Source organism: Micropterus dolomieu, linkage group LG12 (assembly GCF_021292245.1).
Source record: "Micropterus dolomieu isolate WLL.071019.BEF.003 ecotype Adirondacks linkage group LG12, ASM2129224v1, whole genome shotgun sequence".
NCBI classification, from domain to species: domain Eukaryota; kingdom Metazoa; phylum Chordata; class Actinopteri; order Centrarchiformes; family Centrarchidae; genus Micropterus; species Micropterus dolomieu.
In genome coordinates this window covers 35,052,868-35,066,047 of record NC_060161.1, presented here as the reverse complement: position 1 = coordinate 35,066,047, position 13,180 = coordinate 35,052,868, and the positions used below count along the sequence as shown (strand labels likewise).

Here is a 13,180-nt window from a genome sequence, read left to right as displayed (position 1 = left end):
CTCGTGTCCCTTTGTCAGTTTAACAGTCAGGCCCCGCGTTATCAGCTTCGGAATCAAAAAGGTGCCAGTTTTATGGTCGGGATAGCACTTAGAGAAAGCAACTTTGACCCCTCCCCTTCTTCTCTGGGGAGGAGAAAGGAATGTAGGGTAGCTCCAAATTTATTCAATGTAAAATGCACAAATCCACACCGTTGTTCACTACAATCTACAGGCCCAATCAATAGATGAGAATCTGGAATGATTTGGTCCCTTAATAACTCATCATTGCTTTTACATCAAGAGATGCAGCTACCTTTCTTTGACACAGCAATGTAGAAGTTTCCATTAGCACTTGAACAGCCTGCTCTCTCCCTCTGTCTGATGCCACAATTGTGTTCACTGAATAGATGAAAATGTGGAATTATTTTGGCCATTAATAACTCATCATTACTTATACCGATAGTGATGCAGCCACCTGACTTGTACCTAGCATGATGCAACTACCAGTTTTCGACACAGCAATCTACAATCTTCTATTGGTTGGAATCAACCTGCTCTCTCCTTCCATTGTTTACATACTAGCCTTTGAAGTACTTCCAGATGCTTATCCATTGCTATTTTCAAAAATAACAATCCTATGAACTGTGGGTCTTGACAACTTACCATTACATTTACTCTCAGAACAACTTTGAAAACTAAATAAAAAATCAATTAGGAGACAGACATGCATGTAAATTGGTCTCTGAAAATTTTACTTTCAACAATTTTGCTGAGATATATTACATTTTTTAAGTTCAGTAAGTATGATCAAAATAAAAAGTGTGTGTGTGTGTGTGTGTGTGTGTGTGTATACGTGCATGTTTGCCTGTGCATGAGTGTGTGAGTGTGTGAGCATGAATTTGAATCAGTCTAGCTTCTGTGCAATCTAACACAGACAAACTATAAATTTTACAAAAAATGTAAATAAATCAAAGCGTCAGCATTCTTTCTCCTTTTAAAGCTAAATAAACGTATATTACTTTAAAACCTAAACTTTTTAAACATGATTATTCCTATCAATGGGTAATCACATCCAAGGGGCAATATGTTTTAGTGTCTTGAATAAGGGACATGCACAAACCCAAACACCTCCTCTGACGGGGTTTGTGGCACATTCCAGGCCCTACCTGGCTAGGGCTTCTGCACATCCTCCGCTTGGGTTTGTGGCATCTGGTCTTCTGGTGTTTCTGGCACCAACTCTGGTGTCTCCTGGAATATAAGATTCAGAACACATTCTGGGTCCAGTCCCGGAGGGGTTTGTGCATTCTTCTCCTCTTGCGTTTCTAGCATCCAGTCGGGAGTCTGCTCTACGGGGATCAAGGGTGCTGGCACATTCCCTGGGACCTGCTCAGTTGCGGGCACTGACACACAATCTGTGGTCTTGGCAGTGAGGGGCTCGGGCTTGCTACTTGGTTCCTCCTGAGCTGTCTGTGCTGCTAGGAACCTGGTGCTCTGTGCAGTTAGGTTCTTTGGGTCGGCAAGGGGTGCTTGCCCAGGCAGGGCATTGGAAAGATTTGCTTTGAAGAGATAATACTCAGCAATTGGTTGGTGCAACTTCTCAACAACAATAGCACACTTCGAAGGTGTGTAGATATGTATTTCTGCAGATTCTTCAGTTAAGAATTCCAATTTCCTCTTGGACTTGAGAGGTTGCGCTGGTGGAAGGCTGTCCTGTGATGATGTGGGAACCTCACAGCTGGAGGTTATTCTCGCCCCACTTCTTGCCTTGGAAGGCCTTCCACGTCTTTTACGCATGACCCTTAACTCCTCAGATGACAGTGAAGAGACGGACTCGTGGTCATCGTAGATTGGCTCCTCATCCTCTGTGCTTGTCTCTGGTGTGTCGTCTGATGAAGTATCAGTTATCTTTTCATCCTCTTCAGAGGGTTTTGCAATGGCCATCTTTAAAGCCTTTAGTCTCAGCCTCCTTGTCTCATATCCTGTGACTTTGTCTGGCAGAGCCACATAAAATCTCTCTGCCGTGCTGGGGTCGTGGCACATGGCTTTTGCCACCTGTTTTCTCTCCTTTTCAGAGAGGTATTGGTTGGCCTGGAAACCCCAGCAAAGAAATAAAAAATTACCAACTATGACTTCAAAATCCATCCTATGGCCAGATCCTATCTTGCATTAAGTACTTACTTGAGTAGAGACACTGCTCCGGATCTTGTTAAAACTGATTGTGCCCTTCATTCCACAGTCCACCCAAGCGAGATGAAGGAAGTGCCCGGCCTTACCAATCTGTTTTCCAAGTGTTGTGTGGAAAACATAATCACTGGCCTGACCTTGAGGACAGCACTTGAAGTTGACGAGGTTTTCCAGCCACCTAAATTCCTCCTCATTTAGGTTGAATGCAGCCTGACCAAATGACTGCATGGTTTTGTGGTCATCAACCTTGGGAAATGAAATTCAGAAAATCATGATTTGTCTGAGTGGATGCACTTAAATTAAACAAAAGCAATCACCAATGACTGTTGACTTGTAGCTGGGAGATGAGGCCACACGTCACATCTAAAAGCTTCCATTGGTACTTGGACTAAACATGCACTCTAAAACTGTCTTAAATATATCAGCCTTCAAAGTGATTCCAGATATGCATCTATGGCCCACTCAGTAGATGAGAATTTGGAATCAACTATTCCTTTAGTAACTCAACACTTCATTAAAGTACAGTGATGCAGCCACCTGTCTTTGATATAGCAAACTACAAGCTTCCATTGGTACCTAGAATCAAACCATTTTCTCAATCAGTTATTGAAACACCAGACTTTGAAGTACACCCAAAATGTCATCCATATAATGCATGAATTTGGAATCATTTGATCCCCTAATCCCCTCCTCATGATTACTTGTGCCTACAGACATGCAGCTACCTTTGATGCAGCAATCTACAAGCATCTGTTTGTACTTGGAATCGGTCTGCTTTCTCCCTTGGTCTTGAAAATATAGGCATTCAAAGTGATTCCAGAATTTAATATATGGCCCACTTAATAGACGAGAATCTGGAATCTACTGGTTATGATCTCTAGCGTGATGGTGACACCTGTCTTTGCTTCCATTGCCACCTAGAACCAATCCATTCCCTCAATAACATTTTGAAATGACAGACTTTGTATTACACTAAATTATCATCTATTTAATACAATAGATAAGATTACTACTAAAACTTCTTGCAAATGAACAAATGAGCAGTGTTTCCACATTATTTTATCACCAGAATTTATCTATTGTTTTATTTAAAATAATTGCAGCCATTTTTATTTTTAAATTAGAAATTTTTTTGAAACTGCTTTAACCCCTCAGCTTTCACTTGAAATGTGCACTAAAGATGGTTTCACTTAGGAAGGGATGACATGTAGTCCAGGTTAAAAAGTCCAGCCCAGCGTAAATTACCCCCCGAAAAATAGAGGTACTAACCAGAACTTGGAATCTCTTGCCATGATTCCAACCGACAAAGTTGACCACATTTTCCTTTGTCATGTTGGTGAGGACAACCGATCTGTGTCCAGTGAGGATGCACAGGTAGCCCATGATGTAGCCCATTAGCTTAGAATGCTCATTCTCCTGATTTCCACTGCTCTCCAATAGATCTGCAAAACACCATTAAAAAAATGTTGGTTGTGAATTTAAGCAACCGAAAAATGAGTATTGCAGCATAAATAATTAAGTCTACTAACCAAACAGTTTAGGAATGTTTTCCCTCGCAGCTGTCATGAAAGCGCTTTCCTGAGCTGCATGAAGCTGATCATCTGTGAAAATAGTGCGAAATGCACCACAGTCGATGAGAATCCAATTTGTAATTTTTTGTGAGAACAAGATCAAGAAGACCTTGATAAAAAGTACCTGTTTTACGACGCAACACTTTCTGCCGGTGGACAACCAGCGTTCTTTGAATCTCGGCCTGGATCCTCTTCAGCTCGTACAGGATTTTATTTATTTCATTCTGTTTGAGCTTACTTTGAGTCAGGAAGGAGTTTTCAATATGCTTGAAAAATATAATCACGTTGGTCAACATGTTTTTCATTGATGAGGGTGCGTAGCCCTTCTGGACCAGGTATGTTGGCCAACTATGGAAAAAGGTAAGCCATTACAAGCCACTCTTACTTCCAATTCCACCACCACATTTGACATTCCATATTTACATCTATTTCCCAACATCAGAAATCATCATTTTGAATCCATAGATAAGATTTGGGGAGTAATTTGTGCTAACATAAAAAGCATAAAGTATAACATTTCTGGACCAAGAAAAACATGAAAAAAAACTTACCCACGCAACTTGTCCATTTGGTTCAGGAATCTTAGGTCACTGGAGACGATCTTGGAGGGTAGACCAGCAGCCATGTAGAGGCAAAAGCGAAAAGCATGGCTTGAACACTGTCTTGCATTTTCCCTGTCCTTCCTTCCAGTCCGTGGCCCCAGGCGAAACTTGAAGAAGTCTTCCACAGCCTTTTCTGCAAAATAAACATTAAAAAGAATATAACCTTCTAACTATCTCTCCCCGAGATTGTAACAGCAAAAAATTAATAACTTACCAAAGAAACAAGCGCCCTTTTTTCCCTTGCCGACATGCTCACTTTTTTGAACAGATAGAGGTGCTTTGGTCAGGATGGGTGTCTGTTGCTGCATTGCCATCAAACTGTCCACCTTTTTTTCCAACTGCTGCAACCTGGAATCCAACTGCTCGCAGTAACACATGCTGTCCCTTGACATTGAACCAGTCGAGTGTTCACTGTGGCCACTCAAGTGCCCCGGTAGGTTAGAAGAAATCACTGTCTCGTGTGAAGGCGGAGGCATGGATGCACACAGGGCGGTGGAAGGGATTTGGTGACTGGCAGAGGAGTTTTGGGCCCCAGAAACAGGGGTGGAAAACAGCAGCTGACCAGTGTGTTCAGGAAGGTCACTGGAGGACTACATGTTGTAATCATGATCCTGTCTTTGAGTTATAGGGGTGGAACATTGGAATTCAGAATGTATTGCAGTCGCAGGATGGTTGTTGGATGATGAATTGATACTCGAGGCCTCCTCCTCTTCCCTGTACTCCAATCCCTCTGGCTCCTCCCTCAGTTCCTTGGAAGTAGCCTCCTCAATTATCTCTCCAATGGGCGGAACAAATTCCTCTAAAATAAAGTGTAGGAGATTTTAAATGTAAATTTAAACCCTTGGGTTCCAAATTTTACTCTATGTGCATTATTTGGTTGCTACACAGAAGCCACTAGTATTTGAATAGGATGTGATAATGTAAGGCTCCTTTTCAGTGCCCCTATCATGTCCACATATATATCATAACATTAACAGAATTTAAAATTACCATGTTCCATGGTAACTCCCATGTCCAAGCTGGATACCATGGGCACATCAGGGTTGGACTCACGCAGTTCTGCCAGCATTTTAACTATGACTGCTCTCTTGGCCTGCTTCATGATCGGTTCTCGCTCCTTTCAACAATTTTATTCATGAGATCAAAGTAGCATTAGATGGAAAAACACATGATTTACAACAGATTGTGCAGACGTTACAGTCACAAATTGAATCTCCTACCTCTGCTGAACCAATTTTATGCGCTATTTGTAAGTGTTTATCAAGGCGGACGAGATTCCCCTTCCCACATATTGGGCATTCCAAGGATTTGCTAGTTCTATGGTGCGAAATGGGAAAAAAAGAGCTTTCAGGAAATCAGTGCAAATAACAAAAATAAATAACACACAAAAATATATTTATCTTGATCCAACCGTGAATTCCCATATCGCATCAAAAGCTGGAACTCTTCTTTGTTCTGAATGGTGTGGGACACTTTCAGGTGTTGCTTTAAGTTGCTGAAGTTGTGGAAACACAGCCCGCACAGTCGCTCACTCTGTGGAAGATTAAAAATAGCACATATGAAGCTTTTTTTCATCAACAACCATCATAAAGGGCACTCCCTACTGATATACACTTACCATCCTGCCAACCAGGTAAGGAAGATCTTCTGTTAGACCTCTGCATTTAGAGTGGCTAAGAAAGAAAAGTGTTAAAAATGTCAACATTGGGGAAAACGGAGCACATTTAACCAATAAAAACTTGTGTGAAGACAAGCCAGGTCACAAAATATTCTTTTTTATTTCTTCTTATGACGGTATTTAGCAGTAGAACAGACCTGAAATGCGTTGCCTGCCCTACAACAATACAATATCTTTTTTATGCTTACTTAAAAGTTTTTTATTGACATACTTTGCCTTCTGTTTTGATATATTTAGACAGCTTTCCTTTCCTGACATGATTCTTGAACTTAATTTCCAACACATTGCATGTCAAACAGGTTAATCTTTTTTTACACTTCCATTCAATTGTTTTATCAGTACCTTTAAGAAACATTTCCCCCTTCTAGACCTCTTTTCTGCCTCCTCTGGGCCTTAGACACTCTTCTTTCTATCTGTCCTTTCAGAGCTTGTCTAGCACTTATCATTCTTTTAATTAAATTAATTGAAAAATCCAGAATGAGGGGCAAAGGCAGACACCTACCACAATAACTTTGGGCAGCATCTAAGTAGCTGTAAAAGTATAAAATGTTGAATATAGATATTCTTTTCATATTTCAATCTATGAACTAATTGGAAGGTAGATTGAAATTTGGAAATAAAATTGACATTCCACATTTACATCTATGTCATAACATTTTCGTTTTTAACAGAAAATGCAATACAAAATACATTTTAAGTTTGAAAATGCATAAAACACATGGCACTGGGATGTAACTCACTGACAAAGACAAAATCAACCAAATATCAACCCTTTTGCAGAAAGAAATGTATAAATTACAGACCTAACACTCACCATGTGCTCAATGCTCCTGCTGAAGTCACTACTTCCTGTTGAAAGAGGAAGTCCAAGTTTCCATCTACATGCATTCATTATACAACAGATTGAAACATGGAATGTCAGGACAGTATTGATTAAATTTAAACTTGGACTTTTGGTTTTCTTTTTTCTACTTCCTGTGAGAAAGGAAGTACACAATTTGGATCTATTTAAGACATGAAATAAGGATTTGTGTTATTTTCTACATGTTAATGGTAATGGAAATATTAAATACACTACATCTGCACACTCTGTATGACTTTTGTGTAATTACTTTACAGTGTTGCTTTCATTCCAGGCATTTAAAGTGGACCATTTCCAATGAAACTATCCATTCATTTTGGAAAGTTTGTTCCACCAACAGGATCCTTGTTCATCATTACTTTCAGGTAGTTACAGCACTTAATGAGGTGAAAAATCTCAATTGTGATTTTTGATGAAATTAATCACACATCTAACTCCAAATTGCCTGAAAGGTGCCCATCCTCCTCATTGCAGGGCCTACACACACACACACACACACACACAAACACACACTTACTATAAACAAGCTTCAATTGGCACTTGGAATATCCTGCTCTCTCCCTCTGTCTTAAAAATATCAGCCTTCAAAGTGATGCCAGAATTTTCATTGACTCAATAGATACAAATTTGGAATCATTTTGTCCATTAGTAACTCATCATTGCTTATTCCAGTAGTGATGAGGCCAACTGGCTGATGCAGCTACCAGTCTTCAATACAGTAATCTACAAGCTTCTATTAGTGAGTCAACCCACCCTCTCCTTACATCGTTTACATACTAGCCTTTGCAGTACTTCCAGATGCTCATTTATGGCTATTCTCAAAAACAACAATCTTGAGAACTGTGGGTCTTGACAACACATTACATTTACTCAGAACAATCAAAACAACTTTCAAAATTAAAAAAACATACTCAAAAAAGGAGGCAGACACAAGCATGTAAATTGGTCTTAGAAACATTTACTTTGAACAATTCTGCTGAGATATTTTTAATAATTTTGGTAAATAAGTATAATCAAAAGTAAAAGAGTGTGTGTGTGCGCAACTGTGTGAGACTGCAAGTGTGTCTAGATAGACTGGCAACATTAAGACACAACTATAAGCAAATTATACATTTACAGACAAAAGTAATAAATCAGAACGTCAGCATTCCTTCTCGTTTTAAAGATGAACATATGAATTAAACCTTATATTTTTAACCATGAGTAATACCCATCCAGGGTTAATCTCCTCCTAGGGGCACTGTTTTTGTCTCCCGGGTAAGGGGACATTCACAAACCCAAAAACCTCCTCTGATGGCGTTCGTGGCACCAACTCCTGGGTCACCTGCATGATGGGTTTTTGAGCACATGCCAGGGTCCTGCCTGGCTAGGGCTTCTGCACCTCCTCTGCTTAGGTTTGTGGCATCTGGTCTTCTGGTGTTTCTGACACCAACTCTGGTCTCTCCTGGAACATAAGATTCAGAACACATTCTGGGTCCAGTCCCACTGGGGTTTGTGCATCCTTCTCCTCTTGTATTTGTATCAGCCAGTCGGGAGTCTGCTGTACGGGGCTCAAGGGTGCTGGCACATTCCCTGGGACCAGCTCAGTTTCGGGCACTGACACACAATCTGTGGTCTTGGCAGTGAGGGGCTCGGGCTCGCTACTTGGTTCCTCCAGAGCCGTCTGTGCTGCAAGGAACATGGTGCTCTGCTCAGTTAGGTGTGCAGGTAGGTTCTTTAGGTCGGCAAGGGGTGCTTGCCCAGGCAGGGCATTGGAAAGATTTGCTTTGAAGAGACAATCATCAGCAATTGTTTGGCGCAACTTCTCATCACCACAAGAAAACTTTGAAGGTGTGCAGACAAGTATATTTGAGCCGTCTTCCATTGAGAAATCCAATTGCCTCTTGGACTTGAGAAGTTGAGCTGGTGGAAGTCTGTCCTGTGATGGTGCGGGAACCTCACAACTGGAGGAGATTCTAATGCCGCTACTTGACTGGAAAGGCCTTCCACGTCTTTTACGCATGATCCTTAACTCTTCAGATGACAGTGAAGAGGACTCGTGGTCATCGTAGATTGGCTCCTCATCCTCTGTGCTCGCCTTTGGTGTGTCTTCTAATGACTTATCAGTGTTGTTTTCATCCTCCTCAGAGGTGTTCACAATGGTCATCTTTAACGCCTTTGGTCTCGGCCACCTTGTCTCATATGCCGTGACTTTTTCTGGTAGAGCCACATAAAATCTCTCTGCCGTGCTGGGGTTGTGGCACATGGCTTTTGCCACCTGTTTTCTCTCCTTCTCAGAGAGGTATTGGTTGGCCTGGAAAGCCCAAGAAATAAAAAGTTACCAATTACAACTTTAAAAACCATCCTATGGCCAGATCCTATCTTGCATTAAGTACTTACTTGAGTAGAGACACTGCTCCGGATCTTGTTAAAACTGATTGTGCCCTTCATTCCACAGTCCACCCAAGCGAGATGAAGGAAGTGCCCGGCCTTACCAATCTGTTTTCCAAGTGTTGTGTGGAAAACATAATCACTGGCCTGACCTTGAGGACAGCACTTGCAGTTGACGAGGTTTTCCAGCCACCTAAATTCCTCCTCATTTAGGTTGAATGCAGCCTGACCAAATGACTGCATGGTTTTGTGGTCATCAACCTTGGGAAATGAAATTCAGAAAATCATAATTTGTCTGAGTGGATGCACTTAAATTATACAAAACAAATCACCAATGACTGTTGACTTGTAGCTGGGATATGAGGCCACACATCACATCTAAAAGCTTCCATTGGTACTTGGACTCAACATGCACTCTCCTTCTGTCTTAAATATATCAGCCTTCAAAGTGATTCCAGAATTGCATCTATGGCCCACTCAGTAGATGAGAATTTGGAATCATCTGGTCCTTTAGTAACTCAACACTGCATTAAAGTACAGTGATGCAGCCACCTGTCTTTTATATAGCAAACTACAAGCTTCCATTGGTACCTAGAATCAAACCATTCTTTCAGTTGTTCAAATACCAGACTTTGAAGTACAACCAAAATGTAATTCATTTAATGCAATAGATGACAAATTGGTCCCATAAAAAAATATTACTTGTACTTAAAGTGATACAGCTACTTGTGTGTCATACAGCAATCTTCCAGCTTGTGTTGGTGCTTGGAATCGGCCTAGTTCCTCAATCAGTTTTTGAAATATCAGCCGTTGAACACTCAAAATGTCATCCATATGATGCAATAGATACAGAGCTTGTAGCCCATATGAATATGGGAAACTTGCTTTAAAAAAAATTACTGTGTTAAATTAAATAATGCACTGTTAATTACAAGGATACAATGATATTTTCTTTGAATTTCAAAATACATTTTCACCTACTATGCCCTCAATAAACAAGGAATTCCGGTGTGTCTAGGTCAAGTGTGTAATTTTTAGTTAACAAGTTTACATGCTGAAATAGCCAGCCCACAAAAAAAATTATTTGTGCTTTTGAGTGACATGTTTACAACCCAAATTCCACCCCCCAGACAGAAGTGTTTCATCATTATTTTACCATCAGAATTTATCTGTAGTTTAATTTAAAATGTTTACAGCCATTTTTATTTTTGAAATTTGAAAACTTTGTCTTGGAAGAGAAACTGCTCATTTAACCCCTCAGCTTTCACTTGATATGTGCATTAACGGATTGGTTTCACTCCAAGAAGAAACTAATCCGGAAGGGAATAAATAAACTCCAAAAACAACAGAGGTACTAACCAGGACTTGGAATATCTCACCATGATTCCAACAGTCAAAGTTGACCACATTTTCCTTTGTCATGTTGGTGAGGACAACCGATCTGTGTCCAGTGAGGATGCGCAGGTAGCCCATGATGTAGCCCATTAGCTTAGAATGCTCATTCTCCTGATTTCCACTGCTCTCCAATCGTTCTACAAAACATCATTAAAAAAAATGTTGGTTGTGAATGTAAGCAACCGAAAAACGAGCATTACAGCATAACTAATTAAGTCTACTTACCAAACAGTTTAGGAATTTTTTCCCTCGCAGCTGTCATGAAAGTGCTTTCCTGAGCTGCATGAAGCTGATCATCTGTGAAAATAGTGCGAAATGCACCACAGCCGATGAGAATCCAATTTGTAATTTTTTGTGAGAAGATCAAGAAGACCTTGATAAAAAGTACCTGTTTTACGACGCAATACTTTTTGCCGGTGGACAACCAGCGTTCTTTGAATCTCGGCCTGGATCCTCTTCAGCTCTTACAGGATTTTATTTATTTCATTCTGTTTGAGCTTACTTTGAGTCAGGAAGGAGTTTTCAACGTGCTTGAAAAACATAATCACGTTGGTCAACATGTTTTTCATTGATGAGGGTGCGTAGCCCTTCTGGACCAGGTATGTTGGCCAACTATGGAAAAAGGTAAGCCGTTACAAGCCACTCTTACTTCCAATTCCACCACCACATTTGATATTCCATATTTACATCTATTTCACAACAGAGATTATAATTTTGAATCCATAGATAAGATTTGGGGAGTAATTTGTGCCTGCATAAAAAATATATATAATAATTCTGGGCCTAGAAAAATATGAAAGAAAAATACTTCCTTATGTTTTATTTTGTTCTATTTCTTTTTTTTTTTTTACTGTTAAGCACTTTTTGACCCCTGTTGTCTGTGAAAGGTGCTATATAAAAAAGTTTCCTTATTTTCTTTTTTACTTACCCACGCAACTTGTCCATTTGGTTCAGGAACCTTAGGTCACTGGAGAAGATCTTGGAGGGTAGACCAGCAGCCATATAGAGGCAAAAGCAAAGAGCATGGCTTGAAGACTGCCTTGCATTTTCTCTATCTTTCCTTCCAGGCCCCAGGCGAAACTTGAAGAAGTCGTCAACAGTATTTTCTGCAAAACAAACATGAAAAGGAAAACCATCTATCTATAACCGTCATTCTCCTCTCCCAAATTGTAATAGAAAGGAATGAATAACTTACCATAGAATAAAGTGCCCTTCTGTCCCTGTTTTTGACAAGTAAGAAGGTATTGAATACCTTCTTGATGCTTACTTGTCAATTGTTTATTGACATGATTTGCCATCTATTTTGTTATTTGAACAGCTTTCCTTTCCTGACATGATTCTTGAACTTTATTTATAACAAATGTAAATGTTCCGTACTTGTATAGCGCCTTTCTAGTCTTTTCGACCACTCAAAGCGCTTTTACACTACATCTGCGTTCACCAGTCATACACATTCATACACTGAGCCTAAGTGCTCAAACGGAAACTAGCATTCATACTCATTCATACACTGGCGGAACAGTCGCCAGGGGGTTCTTGCCCAAGGACGCTTCGACACGCAACCAGGGGGAGCCAGGGATTGAACCGCCGACCTTCCGATTAACGGCCAACCCGCCCTACCTCTTGAGCCACAGCCACCCAACAACACAGCACATTCCCAACCTGTTCATCATTGTTTACACTCCCTTACCATCATTATTTTATCAATAGCTTTCAAAAATATTTGCCCCTTCTGTTACCTTCAGCTGTGGAGATCTCCGTTCTTCTTCCCTGCCTTTTCTGGGCCCTGGACATTTTTCTTTCTGGCTGACCTTTTAGAGCTGGTCTAGAAATCTGCTTGTTCCTTCTTTTTCTTTTTAGATGAAGATATCTCTCCCTCAGTTGGTACTTTTTGCTCACAGGGTCCTTTGTTTCCTCAAAATGAAGCTGCTTCCCTCTGTGTTTGAAATGACCCTCTCCATTCCCTTCACAAGTGCAGCATTCACACTTTTCATTTTGATCCACAAAAAAGCTGGAACCATAGTAACACGTAATCTCCTCCCCAGGGGAGATTGGTCGAATCACTTCAACATAAGCGATATTCTTCTCACTAGCAAGAAACTTGCAGTTTGGTTTACAGTCATGGTTTATGAAAGCTGCAGGCCCAAGCCACAGCTGAGCAGAACGTTTGCGCATTGAATACATCACGCTGAAGTCATTGATTCCTGCCTTCAGAACATTGCTGTCAGCAGGGCTAAACTCTGCTATGCAGCCCAGCAAGACCTCAATACGTTGTCCTGCAAACCAGTGCCTTGTAGAGGTTACCTTTGCTCCATTTGTCTCTGAAGAGTATCTCGCACAGGACTCTATCTTGACACCACTGTCCAACAGGAAGGCACTGAAGTAGCAATAGACATGTTCCCTCAGTAGGTCTTGATGATGGCTTCCCAGAGAATTAAAATAGTCACCAGCCAGTTTTGTCAGCGCCTCAAAAGTCTTGTTGAAGTCATGTGTATTCTCAAATTGCACCAAAGTTTCTTTGAGATTACCCCAATGTTGT

The 13,180-nt window shown here is 40.7% G+C and overlaps 3 protein-coding genes across 5 annotated transcripts in view; all 3 read right to left on the bottom strand.

Annotated features, from left to right (window-relative positions):
* LOC123980885 (zinc finger protein 208-like) overlaps nt 1-13,180 on the bottom strand; it is an 808,576-nt gene that overhangs the window by 356,638 nt on the left and 438,758 nt on the right. The window lies entirely within an intron of this gene.
* LOC123980906 lies at nt 771-2,466 on the bottom strand. The gene is made up of 2 exons (XM_046065501.1): nt 2,158-2,466; nt 771-2,067 (listed from the first exon to the last, which is right to left on the bottom strand). The coding sequence occupies exons 1-2, from the start codon at nt 2,389-2,391 to the stop codon at nt 1,150-1,152; spliced, it is 1,152 nt and encodes a 383-aa protein (XP_045921457.1). The 5' UTR covers nt 2,392-2,466; the 3' UTR covers nt 771-1,149.
* LOC123980901 lies at nt 8,171-11,144 on the bottom strand. 3 transcript variants are annotated; one of them, XM_046065493.1, is made up of 5 exons: nt 11,030-11,144; nt 10,867-10,938; nt 10,606-10,778; nt 9,256-9,507; nt 8,171-9,169 (listed from the first exon to the last, which is right to left on the bottom strand). In XM_046065493.1, exons 2-5 carry the CDS (start codon nt 10,901-10,903, stop codon nt 8,267-8,269), a joined length of 1,365 nt encoding a protein of 454 aa, XP_045921449.1. In that variant the 5' UTR covers nt 10,904-10,938; nt 11,030-11,144; the 3' UTR covers nt 8,171-8,266. The 3 variants fall into 3 exon arrangements, with proteins under 3 accessions (XP_045921449.1, XP_045921451.1, XP_045921450.1); XM_046065495.1 differs by lacking the exons at nt 10,867-10,938; nt 11,030-11,144 and having other exon boundaries at nt 10,626-10,762; XM_046065494.1 differs by lacking the exons at nt 10,606-10,778; nt 10,867-10,938; nt 11,030-11,144 and adding an exon at nt 9,579-9,669.

Excerpts from the sequence above, each read along its gene's own strand:
- LOC123980906 (XM_046065501.1), bottom strand. The coding sequence starts at position 2,391 with ATGCAGTCATTTGGTCAGGCTGCATTCAACCTAAATGAGGAGGAATTT. Across the intron at positions 2,068-2,157 it reads GGAGCAGTGTCTCTACTCAA|GCCAACCAATACCTCTCTGA; the intron begins GTAAGTACTTAA and ends TGGGGTTTCCAG.
- LOC123980901 (XM_046065493.1), bottom strand. The coding sequence starts at position 10,903 with ATGACAGCTGCGAGGGAAAAAATTCCTAAACTGTTTG. Across the intron at positions 10,779-10,866 it reads AAAAATTCCTAAACTGTTTG|AACGATTGGAGAGCAGTGGA; the intron begins GTAAGTAGACTT and ends GATGTTTTGTAG. Across the intron at positions 9,170-9,255 it reads GGAGCAGTGTCTCTACTCAA|GCCAACCAATACCTCTCTGA; the intron begins GTAAGTACTTAA and ends TGGGCTTTCCAG.